The sequence below is a fragment of the Halichoerus grypus genome, chromosome 1 (assembly GCF_964656455.1).
Source record: "Halichoerus grypus chromosome 1, mHalGry1.hap1.1, whole genome shotgun sequence".
Lineage (NCBI taxonomy): Eukaryota > Metazoa > Chordata > Mammalia > Carnivora > Phocidae > Halichoerus > Halichoerus grypus.
Genome location: NC_135712.1, coordinates 206,143,118 through 206,162,964, shown reverse-complemented (window position 1 = coordinate 206,162,964; position 19,847 = coordinate 206,143,118). Strand labels below are relative to the sequence as shown.

At 39.6% G+C, this 19,847-nt stretch overlaps 1 protein-coding gene across 1 annotated transcript in view; it reads right to left on the bottom strand.

The window, feature by feature from the left end:
* LOC118535420 (adhesion G protein-coupled receptor E2-like) overlaps positions 1–19,847 on the bottom strand; it is a 35,391-nt gene that overhangs the window by 10,801 nt on the left and 4,743 nt on the right. Inside the window, exons 3-9 of the mRNA XM_078054399.1 lie at positions 16,546–16,692; positions 16,260–16,306; positions 16,060–16,137; positions 15,459–15,636; positions 7,460–7,567; positions 7,045–7,268; positions 6,663–6,842 (exon numbers count right to left, since the gene is read on the bottom strand). Coding sequence (XP_077910525.1) covers positions 6,663–6,842; positions 7,045–7,268; positions 7,460–7,567; positions 15,459–15,636; positions 16,060–16,137; positions 16,260–16,306; positions 16,546–16,692 — 962 coding nt within the window. The remainder of the gene's footprint in view (positions 1–6,662; positions 6,843–7,044; positions 7,269–7,459; positions 7,568–15,458; positions 15,637–16,059; positions 16,138–16,259; positions 16,307–16,545; positions 16,693–19,847) is intronic.

Sequence of the window (19,847 nt, the reverse complement as noted above, 5' to 3'; positions counted from 1 at the left end):
CCTTGGAAATCACTCCTCCAGGAAACACCATCTGCCTTAAAGATAAGTGATCAAAAGGAACAAACACAGATCTATACAAAATATTATACAAAATATCACCAGAAATAAAGGAGGAAGAAAGAAAAAAAAATGTTAGTAAGGATTACTCATGAAATAATTGTTAACTTGGAGCAGAAGAAAGTTGTGACATTATTTACCCTGAACAAAGGAAGCGCTTGCCTTTATAAGTAAGAAATGGAAAGCAGAGATATAAGGCATTAGAGAAGAGAAATCTTAAGAAGTTGTGTGTTACAAAAGCCCAGTAGATAAATAGAAGGAAAAAACCCTCTAGAAATGAAGGCAAGATTTAAAGAGGTCATATTAAAAATGGACCTATTGAAGCATAGTTTAAGAGATATAGAGAACAAGGAGGAGGAGCAAGATGGCCGAGGAGTAGGACACCTAAATTTCATTTGGTCCCAGGAATTCAGCTAGATAGGTATCAAACCATTCTGAACACCTACAAATGAAGCAGGAGAATGGGTCAACCAGGAAATTAAAGAATTTAAAAAATTCATGGAAACAAATGAAAATGAAAACACAACTGTTCAAAATCTTTGGGATGCAGCAAAGGCGGTCTTAAGAGGAAAGTATATAGCAATACACGCCTTTCTCAAGAAACAAGAAAGGTCTCAAATACACAACCTAACCCTACACCTAAAGGAGCTGGAGAAAGAACAACAAATAAAGCCTAAACCCAGCAGGAGAAGAGAAATAATAAAGATCAGAGCAGAAATCAATGAAATAGAAACCAAAAGACAGTAGAACAGATCAATGAAACTAGGAGCTGGTTCTTTGAAAGAATTAATAAGATTGATAAACCCCTGGCCAGAATTATCAAAAAAAAAAAAGAGAAATGACCCAAATAAATAATATCATGAATGAAAGAGGAGAGATCACAACCAATACCAAAGAAATACAAACAATTATAAGAACATGTTGTGAGCAACATATGCCAGCAAATTAGACAATATGGAAGAAATGGATGCATTCCTAGAGACGTATAAACCACCAAAACTGAACCAGGAAGAAATAGAAAACCTGAACAGACCCATAACCAGTAAGGAAATTGAAGCAGTAATAAAAAATCTCCCAATAAACAAGAGCCCAAGGCCAGATGGCTTCCCAGGGGAATTCTACCAAACATTTAAAGAGGAATTAATACCTATTCTTCTGAAACTGATCCAAAAAATAGAAATGGAAGGAAAACTTCCAAACTCATTTTATGAGGCCACCATTACCTTGATCCCAAAATCAGACAAAGACCCCATCAAAAAGGAGAACTACAGATTAATATCCCTGATGAACATGGATGCAAAATTCTCACCAAAATACTAGCCAATAGGATCCAACAGTACATTAAAAGGATTATTCACCATGACCAAGTGGGATTTATTCCTGGGCTGCAAGGTTGGTTCAACATCCGCAAATCAATCAATGTGATACACTACATTAATAAAGAAAGAACAAGAGCCATATGATACTCTCAATAGATGCAAAAAAAGCATTTGACAAAGTAAAGCATGCTTTCTTGATTAAAACTCTTCAGAATGTAGGCATAGAGGGTAATAACTTAATATCATAAAAGCCATCTATGAAAAACCCACAGCGAATATCATTCTTAATGGGGAAAAACTGAGAGCTTTTCCCCTAAGCTCAGGAACATGGCAGGGATGTCCATTATCATCACTGCTATTCAACATAGTACTAGAAGTCCTAGCTTCAGCAATCAGACAACAAAAAGAAATAAAAGGCATCTGAATCAGCAAAGAAGTCAAACTCTCACTCTTTGCAGATGATATGACACTTTATGTGGAAAACCCAAAAGACTCCACCCCAAAACTGCTAGAACTCATACAGGAATTCAGTAAAGTGTCAGAATATAAAATCAATGCACAGAAATCAGTGGCATTTCTATACACCAACAACAAGACAGAAGAAAGAGAAATTAAGGAGTCGATCCCATTTACAATTGCACCCAAAACCATAAGATACCTAGGAATAAATCTAACCAAAGAGGCAAAGAATCTGTACTCAAAAAACTATAAAATACTCATGAAAGAAATTGAGGAAGTATGGGGATTAACATAACAATAAAAAAATTAAAAAAAAAAAAAGAAATTGAGGAAGACACAAAGAAATGGAAAAACGTTCCATGCTCTTGGATTGGAAGAACAAATATTGTGAAAATATCAATGCTACCTAGAGCAATCTACACATTTAATACAATCTCTGCCAAAATACCAACCACTTTTTTCAAAGAAATGGAACAACTAATCCTAAAATTTGTATGGAACCAGAAAAGAACCCAAATAGCCAGAGGAAGGTTGAAAAAGAAAAGCAAAGCTGGCGGCATCACAATTCCGGACTTCCAGCTCTATTACAAAGCTGTAATCATCAAGACAGTATGGTACTGGCACAAAAACAGACACATAGATCAATGGAACAGAATAGAGAGCCCAGAAATGGACCCTCAACTCTATGGTCAACTCATCTTTGACAAAGCAGGAAAGAATGTCCAATGGAAAAAAGACAGTCTCTTCAACAAATTGTGTTGAGAAAATTGGGACAGCCACATGCAGAATAATGAAACTGGACCATTTCCTTACACCACACACAAAAATAGACTCCAAATGGGTGAAAGATATTGTCAGACAGGAGTCCTGAGAAACAAACTGAGGATTCTAGAGGGGAGGGGAGTGGGGGGATGGCTTAACCTGGTGATGGGTATTAAAGAGGGCACGTACTGAATGGAGCACTGGGTGTTATACACAAACAATGAATCATGGAACACTACATCAAAAACTAATGATGTAATATATGGTGATTAACATAACATAACAAAAAAATAAAATAATAAAAACAAAATGCTTCTCTCTAAAAAAAAAAAACCTAATGGAGAACACAGGCAGCCACCTCTTCACCTCAGCCACAGCAACTTCTTCCTAGAAACATCATCAAAGGCAAAGGAAACAAAGGCAAAAATGAACTATTGGGACTTCATCAAGATAAAAAGCTTTTGCACAGCAAAAGAAACAGTCAACAAAACCAAAAGACAACCGACAGAATGGGAGAAGATATTTTCAAATGACTTGTCAGATAAAGGGCTAGTATCCAAAATCTATAAAGAACTTATCAAACTCAACACCCAAAGAACAAATGATCCAATCAAGAAATGGGCAGAAGACATGAACAAACATTTCTGCAAAGAAGACATCCAAATGGTCAACAGACACATGAAAAAGTGCTCAACATCACCTGGCATCAGGGAAATCCAAATCAAAACCTCAAGGAGATACCACCTCACACCAGTCAGAATGGCTAAAATTAACAAGTTGGGAAAGGACAGATGTTGGCGGGAATGCGGAGAAAGGGGAACCCTCCTACACTGTTCATGGGAATGGAATCTGGTGTAGCCACTCTGGAAAACGGTATGGAGGTTCCTCGAAAAGTTTAAAATAGGGCTACCCTATGACCCAGCATTTGCACTACTAGGTATTTACCTCCAAGATACAAATGTAGTGATCTGAAGGGGTACGTGCACCCTAACGTTTATAGCAGCAATGTCCACAATAGCCAAACTATGGAAAGAGCCAAGATGTCCATCAACAGATGAATGGATAAAGAAGATGTGATACACACACACACACACACAATGGAATATTATGCAGTATCAAAAAACCCGAAATCTTGCCATTTGCAACGACGTGGATGGAACTAGAGAGTATAATGCTAAGCGAAAAAAGTCAATCAGAGAAAGACAAGTATCATATGATCTCACTGATATGAGGAATTTGAGAAACAAGACCCAGGACCATAGGGGAAGGGAGGAAAAAATGACACAAGATGAAACCAGAGAGAGAGACAAATCATAAGTGACTCTTAATCTTAGGAAACAAACTGAGGGTTGCTGGAGTAGTGGGGGGTGGGAGGGATGGGGTGGCTGGGTGATGGACATTGGGGAGGGTATGTGCTATGGTGAGTGCTGTGAATTGTGTAAGATGATGAATCACAGACCTGTACCCCTGAAACAAATAATAAATTTTATGTTAAAAGAAAAAGTAGTAGAAAGGGAAAAATGAAGGGGGGGGGGAATAGGAGGGGGAAATGAATCATGAGAGACTATGGACTCTGAGAAACAAACTGAGGGTTTTAGAGGGGAGGGAGATGCAGGGATGGGTTAGCCCGGTGATGTGTATTAAGGAGGGCATGTATTGTGTGGAGCACTGGGTGTTATACGCAAATAATGAATCATGGAACACTACACCAAAAACTAATGATGTAATGTATGGTGACTAACATAACATAATAAAATAAAATTAAACAATCAAACAAACAAAAAACAAAACCAAAAAAAAGAGATGTAGAGAACAGGAATGAAAAAATGGGCAAAATTATGTTAATATATACAATGGACTATTACTCAGCCATCAAAAAGAATGAAATCTTGCCATTTGCAATGACATGGATGGAGCTAGAGGGTATTATGCTAAGTGAAATAAGTCAGTCAGAGAAAGACTACCATATAATTTCACTCATATGTGGAATTTAAGAAAGAAAACAGAAGAACTCAGGGGAAAGGAAGGAAAAATAAATTAAGATGAGAACAGAGAGGGAGGCAAACCATAAGAGACTCTTAACTCTAGGAAACAAACTGAGGGTTGCTGGAGGGGTGGTGGGTGGGGGGATGGGGTAACTGGGTGATGGGCTTTAAGGACAGCACGTGATGTAATGAGCACTGGGTGTTATATGCAACTGATGAGTCACTACACTCTACCCCTTAAACTAATAATGCACTATATGTTAACTGACTTGAATTTAAATTAAAAAAAGAAAACACTTCTATCTTCATGAAAGAAGATGTTAGTTGAAAGATGCTTGTCAAAAAAATCCGGGAAACAAACTGAGGGTTACAGAAGGGAAGAGGATGGGGGTATGGAGTAACAAGCTGATGGGTATTAAGAAGGGCATGCGTTGTGATGAGCCCTGGGTGTTATATGCAACTAATGAATCATTGAACACTGCATCAAAAACTAATAATATACTATATGTTGGCTAACTGAACATAATAATAAAAGAATATTAATATAAGGAGAGAAGTAAAAGGACTTCAGAGGAGAAGGAAATATGGGAACCAGGCAAATGAGAGCCACTATATGCATTCAATGAAGAAAACCCAACCAATGAAGAGAACAAATGTTGAAAAAGAGATTTCAAGACATTTTCAAAAATGAAAGAAAAGTCAAATCTATACACTTAAACACCTTGCATGGATGGTGGGGAAATAGCCAAGAATGACAATATAGTTACCTTACTTTAAAATTTAAAAGAATCCATTGGCTGGCTATAGAAATGTGTTGAAATGTGGAGATAAAGATACAGATACACATATACGTATAGATATAATATATATATTAGAACTACAAATGAACTAGTAATGTTACTGCAACATTGTAGAAACCAAATATTACAAAGAAAATGTTTATCATTTGAGATTGGTTAAAGTATGGAACATCCACAGAATGGAAAGTTATGCAGATGTAAAAATGAATGATAAAGTTCTCTATGTATCAATATTGAATCTCACAAGTATTTTAAGTGGAAAAAATACATAAGAGTGAATATGGTAGGCAATGGCTTGAGTGGAAATAAAACTGTGCATTATATGTATTAGTTTGTTTTTACATAAAATATCTCTAAAAGGACTCAAACATGGTTGGGACTGGAGGAGAATATGTTATGTGAAATAAATCAAGCAGAAAAAGTCAATTATCATATGGTTTCACTTATTTGTGGAACATAAGGAATAGCATGGAGGACATTAGGAGAAGGAAGGGAAAAATGAAGGGGGGGACAGTGGAGGGAGAGATGAACCATGAGAGACTATGGACTCTGAGAAACAAACTGAGGGTTTTAGAAGGAAGGGGAGTGGGGGGATGGGTTAGCCTGGTGATGGGTATTAAGGAGGGCACGTGCTGCATGGAGCACTGGGTGTTATATGAAAACAATGAATCATGGATCACTACAGCAAAAACTAATGATGTATTATATGGTGACTAACATAACATAATAACATAAAATAAAATAAATAAAAGCAACCTAACTTTTAAACATTTAAAAAATAAATAAAAGGGCCAAAAAGAAACTGAGATTTCTTCCAAGGACTCTGATCACTGGGGGCCATGGGTGGGAAAGAGACTTTTCAATGTTACTCCTTTTGTTGCTTTTGAGTTTTAAACCATAGTTTTCATCTCTTCAAAAATTTAACTGGGAAAACTTGTACAACGTATTTTATTCTTTAGCGAAGTGGCAGGAGGAAGCACACTGTTTTGGGGGTGCTGTTTGAATTTGTCTGGATTCCTATGAGGCCTGGCCATTTAACTAAAAGAGTTCTCATTCTTATCTCCATGTGGATCCTTACTTGCTGTCACCTGGGTGAATCTCAGTTCTTGGTTCCCCCTGAAGAAGTAATCCTGTCACCTGGCCAGGAGAGGATGATGGTTTGGCCCTTGATGCTGCCATTCTCCCCGGCTCCCTTCTGACCTCTCTCATCACATCTGTTCCTTTCTGGTGCCTGCAGTCCCTAGCATCCTTGTCTCCATGGCCCCTCTTAGGGCTCTCACCTGCACATCGTAGTGGGCCATGAGGATGGCAAAGCTGCTGAGGTGGGTGCACTGGCAGGTGGTGTTGGTGCCTCTGGTGGCCACCATCCTGCAGCTTGTGGTGGACCAGTGACCATATCCATTCTGACCATGTTTCCAGAAGACGCAGAACACCTCCTCCCTTGGCCCAGGGGTCACTGACTGTAGGAACAGGGCATAGGAGTGAGCTGGTTGGTGGTTCTGGTGCTCAGAGAGGCTGACTCAGAGCTGACTCAGGAAGGGCTGACTATACTGGGGAGGCAATCACTGGCAGGGGAGCTCCCCAGAGCCCCAAGGCTGAGCTGAGCAGTGAGGCTGCCCAGGATCCAGGCTCCTTCCACATCCCCATCTCACCAGCACTCACATGGTGGGAGAAGATGAAGGTGATGGGGGAGCTGAGGTTCTGGGTGTCCCTGTTGCTCATAAAGGCAGAGTTGACATCTGAGAGCAGGACAGAGGAGACTCCTTGCACCGTGCCCTTGTGTGCATCATGCAGAACTGCCTGCTTCTCAGGCTCCAGGACCAGGGGGACCTCAGCCAGCAACCTGCCCATCCCTGGAGTGGAGACAAGGCCCACCACAGAAGGGCCTGTAGGAAGAGACCAATGTTGATACTTTGGGGTGCCCAAAAGGGCCCCTTCCTCCTCAGACGGACTCTCCCCTGTAGCCCCACCCACCCTACACTTTCCTTTAATCTTTAATTCTGTGCATGGCCCATCCTGGCTGTCTTGTCCCATCGCAAGGTCTCAGTGGCCTTCCGTTCTCCATTTTAGTCATTACCAAAGTCACTGGATCCCTGTGCCACATCCCAGTTCAGATGCATCTTTGCATGGCTCTGGCCCAAGGTGACATCCCCGATTCCTTGCTCTTGCACCTTCAGGGACAGTTCTATGGTGGTGGCAATGACAGGAGAGACAGGAGAAGTCAGGTTATTGCTTGCAGTATTGGGATTAGAATTTTTGATATGCTGATAAACCACAGGAATTTTAAGTACTGATGTGAGAGTAATGTGGTTGGCTTAATACTGTTATTTGAGTATTTTTGAAAGCTGAAAACCAAAGGGTCTCCAAAGATTGTACTTATTTAGAAAATTTTCTACTAAATTTGCATAATCTCAAGAAAAGGGAGAAAATGCTAATGGACAAGTCAAGGCTTCTGTTGCTATGACAATTCTAATTCTAGTTCAAAGATTTTCTAAATTTGAATATATACAACACTACTCTTAAAGCTGATGTAGGTATTTGCAGCTCAAAGTCTCACAAGGTCTGGTATCTGGACTATATAAAGAATTCTTACAACCCAATAATAGGACAAATAACCCAATTAAAAACCCAAAGAATACAAAATACTAATTTAAAGGGCTACATGCACCCCAATGTTTATAGCAGCATTATCAACAATAGTCAAATTATGGAAAGAGACAAAATGTCCATCAACTGATGAATGGATAAAGAAGGTGTGATTTATATATACAATGGAATATTACTCAGCCATCAAAAAGGATGAAATCTTACATTTGCAATGACATGGATGGAGCTAGAAAGTATTATGCTAAGTGAAATAAATCAGTCAGAGAAAGACAAATACAATAGGATTTCACTCATATGTGGAATTTAAGAAATAAAACCAATGATCTTGGGGGAAAAAAAGAGAGGAAAACCAAGAAATAGACTCAACTATAGAGAACAAACTGATGATTACCAGGGAGGATGGGTGAAAAAGGTGATGGGAATTAAGGAGGGCACTTGTTGTAATGAGCACCGGGTGATGTATGGAAGTGTTGAATCACTGTATTGTATACCTGAAACTCATATTACACTGTATGGTAACTAAGTGGAGTTTAAATAAAAAACATTCATATATATATATAACTATACATATATCTATATCTATCTATCTATCTATCTCCCACATCTGCTTTATCCATTCATCTGTCAATGGACATCTGGGCTCTTTCCACAGTTTGGCTATTGTGGACATTGCTGCTATAAACATTGGGGATCATTGCATTTGTATCTTTGGGGTAAATACCTAGTAGTGCAATTGCTGGGTCATAGGGTAGCTCTGTTTTTTAACTTCTTGAGGAACCTCCATACTGTTTTCCAGAGTGATTGTACCAGCTTGCATTCCTACCAACAGTGTAAGAGGGTTCCCCTTTCTCCACATCCTTGCCAACATTTGTTGTTTCCTGACTTGTCCATTTTAGCCATTGTGACTGGTGTGAGGTGGTATCTCATTGTGGTTTTGATTTGTATTTCCCTGATGCCAAATGATGTGGAGTATTTAGATTACTCAGTCATCAGAAAGGATGAATACTTACCATTGACATTGATGTGGATGGAATTGGAGGGTATTTTGCTAAGCAAAATAAGTCAATCAGAAAAAGACAATTATCGTATGGTTTCACTCATATGTGGAATATAAGAAACAGTGCAGAGGATCATAGGGGAAGGGAGGGAAAACTGAATGGGAAGTCATCAGAAAGGGAGAAAAACCATGAGAGACTCTTAACTATAGGAAACAAACTGAAGGTTGCTGGAGGGGAGTTGGGTGGGGGAATAGGGTAATTGGGTGATGGGCATTAAGGAGGGCACATGATGTGATGAGCTCTGGGTGTTATATGCAACTGATGAATTATTGAACACTACATCTGAAACTAATGATGTACTATATGTTGGCTAGTTGAATTTAAATAAAAAAACTTTTAAAAATGGGCAAAAGATTTGAATAAACATTTCTCCAGAGAAGATATACAAAATGCTGATAAGCACATGAAAATATCATTAACATCATTAGTTATTAGGTAAACGAAAATTAAAATCAGAATGAGATACCACTGTATACTTACGAGATGGCTATAATATCAAAAATCCCCCAAATAACAAGTGTTTGCAATGATGTGGAGAAATTGGAATGCTTATCCATTGCTGGTGGTAATGTAAATGGTCCAACCACTTTGGAAAACAGTCTGGCAATTTCTCAAAATGTTAAACGTAGAGTTACTATATGACCCAGCAATTCCACTCTTAGGTATCTACCCAAAAGAAACGAAAACATATATCTGCACAATTTGTACATGAATGTTAATTGCTGTATTATTCATAATAGCCTCAAAGCAGAAACAACCTAAATGTCCATGAAACGATGAATGGATAAATCAAATGTGTATAACCTCATGAAGGCATACTATTTGTCAATCAAAAGGAATGAAGTTCTGATATAAGCTCTGCACTGAGCGCAGAGCTTGGGATTCTCTCTCCCTCTCCCTTTGCCCCTCCCCTCCCTGCTCTCTCTCTATCTCAAATAAATAAATAAATCATTAAAAAATTAGTTTGGAGAAGAATGAGTATTCTGTTGTTTTAGGGTGGAATGTTCTGTAAATATCTATGAGGTCCATCTGGTCCAGTGTGTCATTCAAAGCTCTTGTTTCCTTGTTGATTTTCTGCTTAGATGATCCATTGCTGAGAGTGGAGTATTGAGGTCTCCTACAATTAACGTATTATTATCAATATGACTCTTTATTTTGGTTAACAGTTGCCTTATGTAGATGGCTGCTCCCATGTTGGGGGCATAGATATTTACAATTGTTAGATCTTCTTGTTGGATAGACCCTTTAAGAATGATATAGTGTCATTCTGTGTCTCTAATTACAGACTTTAGTTTAAAATCTGATTTGTCTGATATAAGAATTGCTACCCCATTTACCCCAAAGATACAAAAGTAGGGACCCGAAAGGGTACGTGCACCCCGATGTTTATAGCAGCAATGTCCACAATAGCCAAACTGTGGAAAGAGCCAAGATGTCCATCAACAGATGAATGGATAAAGAAGATGTGGTATATATATATACAATGGAATATTATGCAGCCATCAAAAGGAATGAGATCTTGCCATTTGCAACGACGTGGATGGAACTGGAGGGTATTATGCTGAGCGAAATAAGTCAAACAGAGAAAGACATGTATCATATGACCTCAGTGATATGAGGAATTCTTAATCTCAGGAAACAAACTGAGGGTTGCTGGAGTGGGGAGTGGGGTGGGAAGGATGGGGTGACTGGGTGATGGACACTGGGGAGGGTATGTGTTCTGGTAAGCGCTGTGAATTGTGCAAGACTGTTGAATCTCAGATCTGTACCTCTGAAACAAATAATGCAATATATGTTAAGAAAGAAAAAAAGAAGAAGAAGAATGTAGCAGGAGGGGAAGAATGAAGGGGGGGAAATCGGAGGGGGAGAAGAACCATGAGAGACAATGGACTCTGAAAAACAAACTGAGGGTTCTAGAGGGGAGGGGGGTGGGAGGATGGGTTAGCCTGGTGATGGGTATTGAGGAGGGCACGTTCTGCATGGAGCACTGGGTGTTATGCACAAACAATGAATCATGGAACACTACATCTAAAACTAATGATGTAATGTATGGGGATTAACATAACAATAAAAAAAAAAAAAAAGAATTGCTACCCCAGCTTTCTTTTGAGGTCTGCTGGCATGGAAGATGGATCTCCATCCCTTCACTTTCGGTCTGGATGTATCTTTAAGTTCAAAATGAGTCTCTTGTAGGCAGCATATGGATGGGTCCTGTCTTTTTATCCAATCTGCAACCCTGTGCCATTTTATGGGAGAATTTAGGCCATTCACATTGAGAGTGATTATTGAAAGATATGAATGAATTGTCATCATGTTGCCTGTAAAGACGTTGTTTTTATAGATTGTCCCTGTAAATGTCATTCTTCTCGAGCGCACATGGAACTTTCTCCAGAATAGACCATATACTGGGTCACAAATCAGGTCTCAACCGATACCAAAAGATTGAGATTATTCCCTGCATATTCTCAGACCACAATGCTTTAAAACTGGAACTCAATCACAACAAAAAGTTTGGCAGAAATTCAAACACTTAGAGGCTAAAGACCACTCTGCTCAAGAATGTTTGGGTCAACCAGGAAATCAAAGAAGAACTTAAACAATTCATGGAAATTAATGAGAACGAAAACACATCAGTCCAAAACCTATGGGATACTGCAGAGGCGGTCCTAAGGGGGGAAATACATAGCCATCCAAGCCTCACTCAAAAACGTAGAAAAATCCCGAATTCACCAACTAACTCTACACCTTAAAGAACTAGAGAAAAAGCAACAAATGATGTCTAAGCCATGCATTAGAAGAGAAATAATTAAAATTAGAGCAGAGATCAATGAATTAGAAACCAGAAACACAGTAGATCAGATCAACGAAACTAGAAGTTGGTGCTTTGAAAGAATTAATAAGATCGATAAACCACTGGCCAGACTTATCCAAAAGAAAAGAGAAAGGACCCAAATTAATAAAATTATGAATGAAAGGGGAGAGATCACGACTAACACCAAGGAAATAGAAACAATTATTAGAAATTATTATCAACAACTATATGCCAATAAACTGAGCAATCTGGATGAAATGGAGACCTTCCTGGAAACCTATAAGCTGCCAAGACTGAAACAGGAAGAAACTGACAACCTGAATAGGCCAATAACCAGTAACAAGTTTGAAGCAGTGATCAAAAACCTCCCCAAAAACAAGAGTCCAGGGCCTGATGGATTCCCTGGGGAATTCTACCAAACATTCACAGAAGAAATAATACCTATTCTCCTGAAGCTGTTTCAAAAAATAGAAATAGAAGGAAAACTTCCAAACTCATTCTATGAGGCCAGCATTACCTTAATCCCCAAACCAGGCAAAGACCCCATCAAAAAGGAGAATTTCACCCCGATATCCCTGATGAATATGGATTCCAAAATCCTCAAATACATTAAAAGGATCCTCCACCATGACCAAGTGGGATTTATCCCCGGGATGCAAGGGTGGTTCAACATTCGCAAATCAATCAATGTGATAGAACACATTAATACGAGGAGGGAGAAGAACCATATGGTCCTCTCAATTAATGCAGAAAAAGCATTTGACAAAATACAACATCCTTTCCTGAATAAAACTCTTCAGAGTATAGGGATAGAGGGAACATTCCTCAAGTTCATAAAATCCATCTATGAAAAACCCACAGCGGATATCATCCTCAATGGGGAAAAGCTGAAAGCCTTTCCCTTAAGATCAGGAACACGTCAAGGATGCCCACTCTTGCCACTGTTGTTCAACATAGTACTAGAAGTCCTAGCAACAGCAATCAGACAACAAAAAGAAATAAAAGGTATTCAAATTAGCAAAGAAGAAGTCAAACTCTCTCTCTTCACAGATAACATGACACTTTATGTGGAAAACCCTAAAGACTCCACCCCCAAATTACTAGAACTCATCCAGCAATTCAGTAATGTGGCAGGATACAAAAATCAATGCACAGAAATCAGTTGCTTTCTTATACACTAACAATGCAACTGTAGAAAGAGAAATTAGAGAAATGATTCCATTTACAATAGCACCAAAAACCATAAGATACCTCGGAATATACCTAACCAAAGAGGTAAAGGATCTGTATTCTAGGAACTACAGAACACTCATGAAAGAAATTGAAGAAGACACAAAAAGATGGAAAAATATTCCATGCTCATGGATCAGAAGAATAAACATTGTGAAAATGTCTATGCTACCCAGAGCAATGTATACCTTCAATGCCATCCCGATCAAAATTCCAATGACATTTTTCAAAGTGCTGGAACAAACAATCCTAAAATTTGTATGGAATCCGAAAAAACCCCGAATCGCCAAGGAAATGTTGAAAAAGAAAAACAAAGCTGGGGGCATCACGTTGCCTGATTTCAAGCTATATTACAAAGCGATGATCACCAAGACAGCATGGTACTGGCACAAAAACAGACATATAGACCAATGGAACAGAATAGAGAACCCCGATATGGACCCTCAACTCTATGGTCAAATAATCTTTGACAAAGCAGGAAAAAACATGCAATGAAAAAAAGACAGTCTCTTCAATAAATGGTGCTGGGAAAATTGGACAGCCACATGCAGAAGAATGAAACTCGACCATTCTCTAACACCATTCACAAAGATAAACTCAAAGTGGATGAAAGACCTCAATGTGAGACAGGAATCCATCAAAATCCTAGAGGAGAACATAGGCAGTAACCTCTTGGACATCGCCCACAGCAACTTCTTTCAAGATACATCTCCAAAAGCTAGTGAAACAAAAGCAAAAATGAACTTTTGGGACTTCACCAAGATAAAAAGCTTCTGCACAGCAAAGGAAACAGTCAACAAAACAAAGAGGCAACCCACAGAATGGGAGAAGATATTTGCAAATGACACTACAGACAAAGCGCTGATTTCCAAGATCTATAAAGAACTTCTCAAACTCAACACCCAAAAAACAAATAATCAATTCAAGAAATGGGCAGAAGACATGAACAGACACTTCTCCAAAGAAGACATACAAATGGCTAACAGACACATGAAAAAATGTTCATCATCATTAGTATCAGGGAAATTCAGATCAAAACCACATTGAGATACCACCTTACACCAGTTAGAATGGCAAAAACTGAGAAGGCAATAAACAACAAATGTTGGAGAGGTTGTAGAGAAAGGAGAACCCTGTTATACTGCTGGTGGGAATGCAAGTTGGTACAGCCACTTTGGAAAACAGTGTGGAGATGCCTCAAAAAATTAAAAATGGACCTACCTTATTACCCAGCAATTGCACTCCTGGATATTTACCCCAAAGACACAGATGTAGTGAAAAGAAGGGCCATATGCATCCCAATGTTCATAGCAGCAATGTCCACAATAGCCAAACTATGGAACAAGCCGAGACGCCCTTCAACAAATGAGTGGATAAAGAAGATGTGTTCCATGTATGGTGGAATATTACTCAGTCATCAGAAAGGATGAATACCCAACTTTTACATCAACATGGATGGGACTGGGGAGATTATGCTAAGTCAAGTAAGTCAAGCAGAGAAAGTCAATTATCATATGGTTTCACTTATTTGTGGAACATAAGGAATAGCATGGAGGACATTAGGAGAAGGAAGGGAAAAATGAAGGGGGGGATATCGGAGAGGGAGACGAACCATGAGAGACGATGGACTCTGAGAAACAAACTGAGGGTTCTAGAGGGGGGGGTGGGGTGATGGGTTAGCCTGATGATGGGTATAAAGGAGGGCACCAGCTTCATGGAGCACTGAGTGTTATATGCAAACAATGAATCATGGAACACTACATCAAAAACTAATGATGTAATGTATGGTGGCTAACATAACATAATAAAATTAAATTAAAAAAACACTGATACAATGTTATTTAAGATTGTACTTAAAATGGATTAAATCACATTATGTAATTTTCAACTTTTCAAGATTCATTGTATTTTCTTCATTTCCAAGTAGTATTGAATTTATTTTTGAATACCTTATTTTTATGAATACAATTGTTGCAATTTTATTTTATATAAATGACATAATGATAGACTTATTGATATTTGTATATGTTTATTTTTGCTTATCATTTAAAAATCTTAATCTTTTGTGCTTAAAACAAATAAAAGACAGTTTCACGGTTTATTTTATGAAATGAGTTCTTTTAAATAAAGTCCTGGTGATGGGTATTAAGGAGGGCACGTATTGCATGGAGGACTGGGTGTTATACAGAAACAATGAATCATGGATCACTACATCAAAAACTAATGATGTACTGTGTGGTGACTAACAAAACATAAAAAAAAAAAAAATCCTGGGATGTGAGTGTGGTCACTTGGTTCCAGTGGGGCAGTCTCTAGGAAGGAAGAGCGAGAAGGTGAACAGGAGGAGCAGGAGTCTGATGCAGACTTACCTGTGCCTGCAGGAGCATGAACAGTCAATGGCCCGTTGGGCAGGAACTTGCTTAGCACTCTCAGGACATCCTCCAGGCCAACAAGCAGGTGAGTGGCCACACAGTGCTGCTCTGAGGGAGGCAGGGTCTTCAGGTCCCCTGGGGTCTCCAGCAGCTCACTTACTTCCCTCATGAGGTCCTGGGGGGATGCGGACACAGAGCCAGTGGTCAGTGGATCAAAAGGGTTGCGCAAAGACCTGACCATTCAGCCCTAGAGAACAGACCCTAGAGACTGGGTATTTGGAGGGTAACAATGGCACTGAATTAAATTCCCAGGATGGTCCCTGCTGCTTAGATCTCAGCTATGGAGACGTCAACGCAGGTCAGAAAGGCCAAGGCTGACATAAGCCCGAAGCCCAGAATAAGCAATAGGGAAATAGGGAAATAAATTAGTGCATGTGGGTGTCTTTAAAAGTGCTCAGATAGCTGAGTGCCCTAGTCTTCTCACCACCATGGGTGAGGGACCAGTTGCAGTGCCCACTACATGGGGCCTTGTTTTCACGCCTACCAAAGGTCTCTATGGGATTCCCATATCTAGCCTCTTTCTTGGTTCCAACTTTACCTGGATGGTGTTCTTGGCCAAGGCTGGTGTGAAGTCTTGGGATAATTGCTGGACTTTGTCAAAGAAGTGGGAGAGACTCTGGGGAAAGGAGACATGGGGGTGAGTAAGAGAGCCTGAAGAGGGAGTTTGGGGAGAGGGTGGACACAAGATGGTTGGTGAAGGTCTTTCTGCTTCTGGTCTTCTGCTGAAGTTTCACTCACCTGGCTGCTGACCCCAGAAGGTGATGTCCATGAGGAGAAGGGGACTTCTGCAGGGAAAAGAGGCAGGAGCACCACTGGTGTATGTGTGTGTGTGTGTGTGTGTGTGTGTGTGTGTGTATGTGTGTGTTTGTGCACATGCTGAATGCATGTGTATGCTTGCTTTTTGTTTTGTGAATGCATGTATGCACACACATGTTCATGTGCAAGAGTGTATGTGCACATACATATACAGGCATGTTATACTTATATGTGCATGCATGCATGTATGTGTGTCCGGACTATATACCTTCACAGATGGTGAGCTTCAGACCATGCAGAGGCTTGGACCTGGCTACCCAGTCATGATGACAGTACCATCTATAGCTGCCCTTCACATTGATGCAACAGGTAGAGTTGTGGCATTGGTGTTTTCCAGAGCTACACTCATCCACATCTGAAGACATAAAAGAGAGGATCAGTCCCCTTTCTCAGCTCAGGCCTTTCCCCTACTCACTAACTCCAGCCCTCCACCTTCCTCAAGGTCAGGCATCAAGGAGTCCATCATAGTTGAAATGGATGGATACCATTTGGTGATAGCACTCCCAACTCGTCAACCACCTCAGAGCAGGGATTGGCAAACTATGGCCCACAGCCAAACCCAGATGTTGCCTATTTCTATAAAGAATAGGTTTTATATTTTTAATTGGCTAAAGAAACATAGAAGAAAGAGCCATCTTTTGTGACACATGAAAATTATATGAAATTCAAATTTTAGTATCCATAGATAAAATTGTATTGGAACACAGTCACTCCTATTCATTTATGTGTTGTCTGTCTGCTTTCACACTATAACGGCGAGTTTAGCAGTTGTGACAGGGACCTTCTGGCCCATAAAACCTAAGATATTTCTTATGTGGCCCTTGCATGAGGAGTAGGCTGGCCTCTACATTCAAGCAAGGTTGGCAAGATGAGAACTCTGTATATATGTGTGAGTGTGTGATATTTCAGGTCAGAGCTGCTTGGTGAATGGTGAGTATGGTAGACAGAATAATGGCCCCTTCAAAGATGTTCAAGTCCTTATGCCTGGAGCCTGTGATTACATTAGCTTTCATCCAAAAGAAATTTTGAACTTGGTGATTAAGAACCTTGTTGGGGGATTATTCTGATGATCTGAGTGTACCTAATGTAATCACAAGGGTTCTTATAAAAGGGAGGGAGATCAGAGAAGAGAGGAGATGGATGATACGTATGATGTTGGCTTTGAAGATGGGGAAGGGAGCCCTGTACCAAGGAAGGAAGGCAGCTTCTAGAAACCAGAAAAGGCAAGGAAACAGATTCTTCCTTAGAGCCTCTAGAAGGAAATATTTAAAATTTCTGACCTTCAACACTGTAAGAGAATATATTTATACTGTTTTGAACTATTAAGTTTGTTATATCAGCAATAGGAAACTAATACAATGGTCCATTGAGGAGCCTGGGAATTGCTTCCAGCCAACTGGTGTTGGTATCAGCCCCTCATGTTGCTGCAGGAGTCTGATGGATAATCTGGAGGTATGCTTAGCCAGCTCACAAAGCCTCTAACCCCACTGCCTAATACCACCCCTCAGTTTTCTATGGCTCCATCCACAGCTCTACCCTTTAGGGTTCTGGGCTCACACAGCCCTCTGTAGTGCCTATAGCCTGTGGGGTGGATGGTAGGTCTGTTCTAAGTGCCACACAGAGAGGGAACTTGTTTTGGCCCCAGAATGTCTCTGGTATCCCTGCTATCTCCCCACCCAAATGAAGTTCCTCCTCTGAGCAGTTTATGAGTGAAAAATGAGGAAGGCATGTGATTGTGGTCACAGCATTGAATAAATGTGGGTGTCTTCACATCCACTTGGCTCCCAACTTATCTTTCCCTCTTTTCTAATTAGAAGAGAAATTTGATCCTCTTTTGTTGACTTAGAAACCAGGAGAGTGGAGTTTGGACAATCCTTGCTATAGTTTTTTTTGTTTGTTTGTTTGTTTGTAACCTAGACAGTGGGGTAGGAGATGCCTCTCTTAAGATCAGAAATTTTTCTCCTTTAGGGATTGTGAGTAGCTTATAAACAGCAGCATGCTCCCAGTAAGACTGATGTTTAAAAGTGAACCCATTTTGGCACCTGGATGGCTCAGTTGGTTAAGCATCTGTCTTCGGCTCAGGTCATGATCTCAGGGTCTGGGATTGAGCCCCACGTCGGGCTCCCTGCTCAGTGCAGAGTCTGCTTCTTCCTCTCCCTCTGCCCCCCATGTCACTCATACACTAGCTTTCTCTCTCTCTCTCAAATAATTAAATAAAATCTTTAAAACAGTGAGCCCATTTCAAAGCAAATACATTGCTGTCACATTTTTTAATGTTGAAAGATTTAATATTTTACTTTTCTCTTTGTGGATACTAAATACCCCTTGTCTCTTAGCCATTTTGAATACTTTCAAACATCAGTCAAACAACTGTGTAAATAAAAAATGGTTAGTGTGGAAATGAATAATGGATTGAAAAGTCCTCAATTAAGGTAAGTCTGTGAAGTTTTTCTTAAAAGTGTATTGTGCTTAGCTTTATAAGATAAACAATTTAGTATTCAGGTTTAAACAAAAACTTAATCTCTTCAAAAGTAGGTATTATTGCTCCTGAATTAGAGATGAGGAAACCAAGACCAGAGATTGTAAAAACTCGGCCAAAATCAAGGCCAACTGTCAGGGCCAAGATGTGACCACAGCTCTGATCATGGTGACGACGGAGCTCTTTCCAGTTACTCACTTCTGCATATTTCCAGGGTGCCTTGTACACGCTAGGCACTTGGGTACAGTGGTGAGAAAGACATTGTTTACCCATGAACTGGATGCTTTGTGAAGAGTGACTATTTTTATATTGCATTTGTCTACAGGTCTGTCTGCCCACTGGAGTAAAATCTCCAGGAGACAGAGCCAATGCATTATTTAGTGTTGGAGTCATAGTGCCTGGCATAGAGCTCAGAGCAGTGGTAGACAATCAAATCATGCCTATGATGGAATTATTGTCTAAAAACTATGAAAAAGTAGTATTTATTTTTTGGACTACTACTTGACAAGTTTTAAGATTAAAATATACTTATGGAAACATGCTTGAGATTAATAAAAAAGGAAGACAAGGGAGAAGAAAAAGCCATTGGCATACTATGGGTACAACCACGCAGCATGCTTTTCTGTTTAAAACAGCTTGGAAAGCATTCCAATTTAATTCATCAAGAGATATCTCATTTAGCTCCATTCTTAATCACTCCAAACTGGAAACAACCCAAATGTCCTTCAATGGATGAATGGATAAACCAACTGTGGTACAGCTGTACAATGGAATATTACTTAGCAATAAAAAGAAATGAACTAGTCTTCAAAATTACCATTGGAACTTTAAAGAAATATACATATCTGGGCTCCATGTCTGGGCATGGTTTAGTAAATCTCAGGTAGGGAGGGCCCAGGCATCTATATTTAAAAAAAATATATAGGGTGATTCTACCAGAGAGCCAGAAACGAAGGTTACTATACCCATCTCTCTAAAATAGTGATCTGTGGACTAATGTGACGTGTGTATCCAGCAACAGATTAGAATTT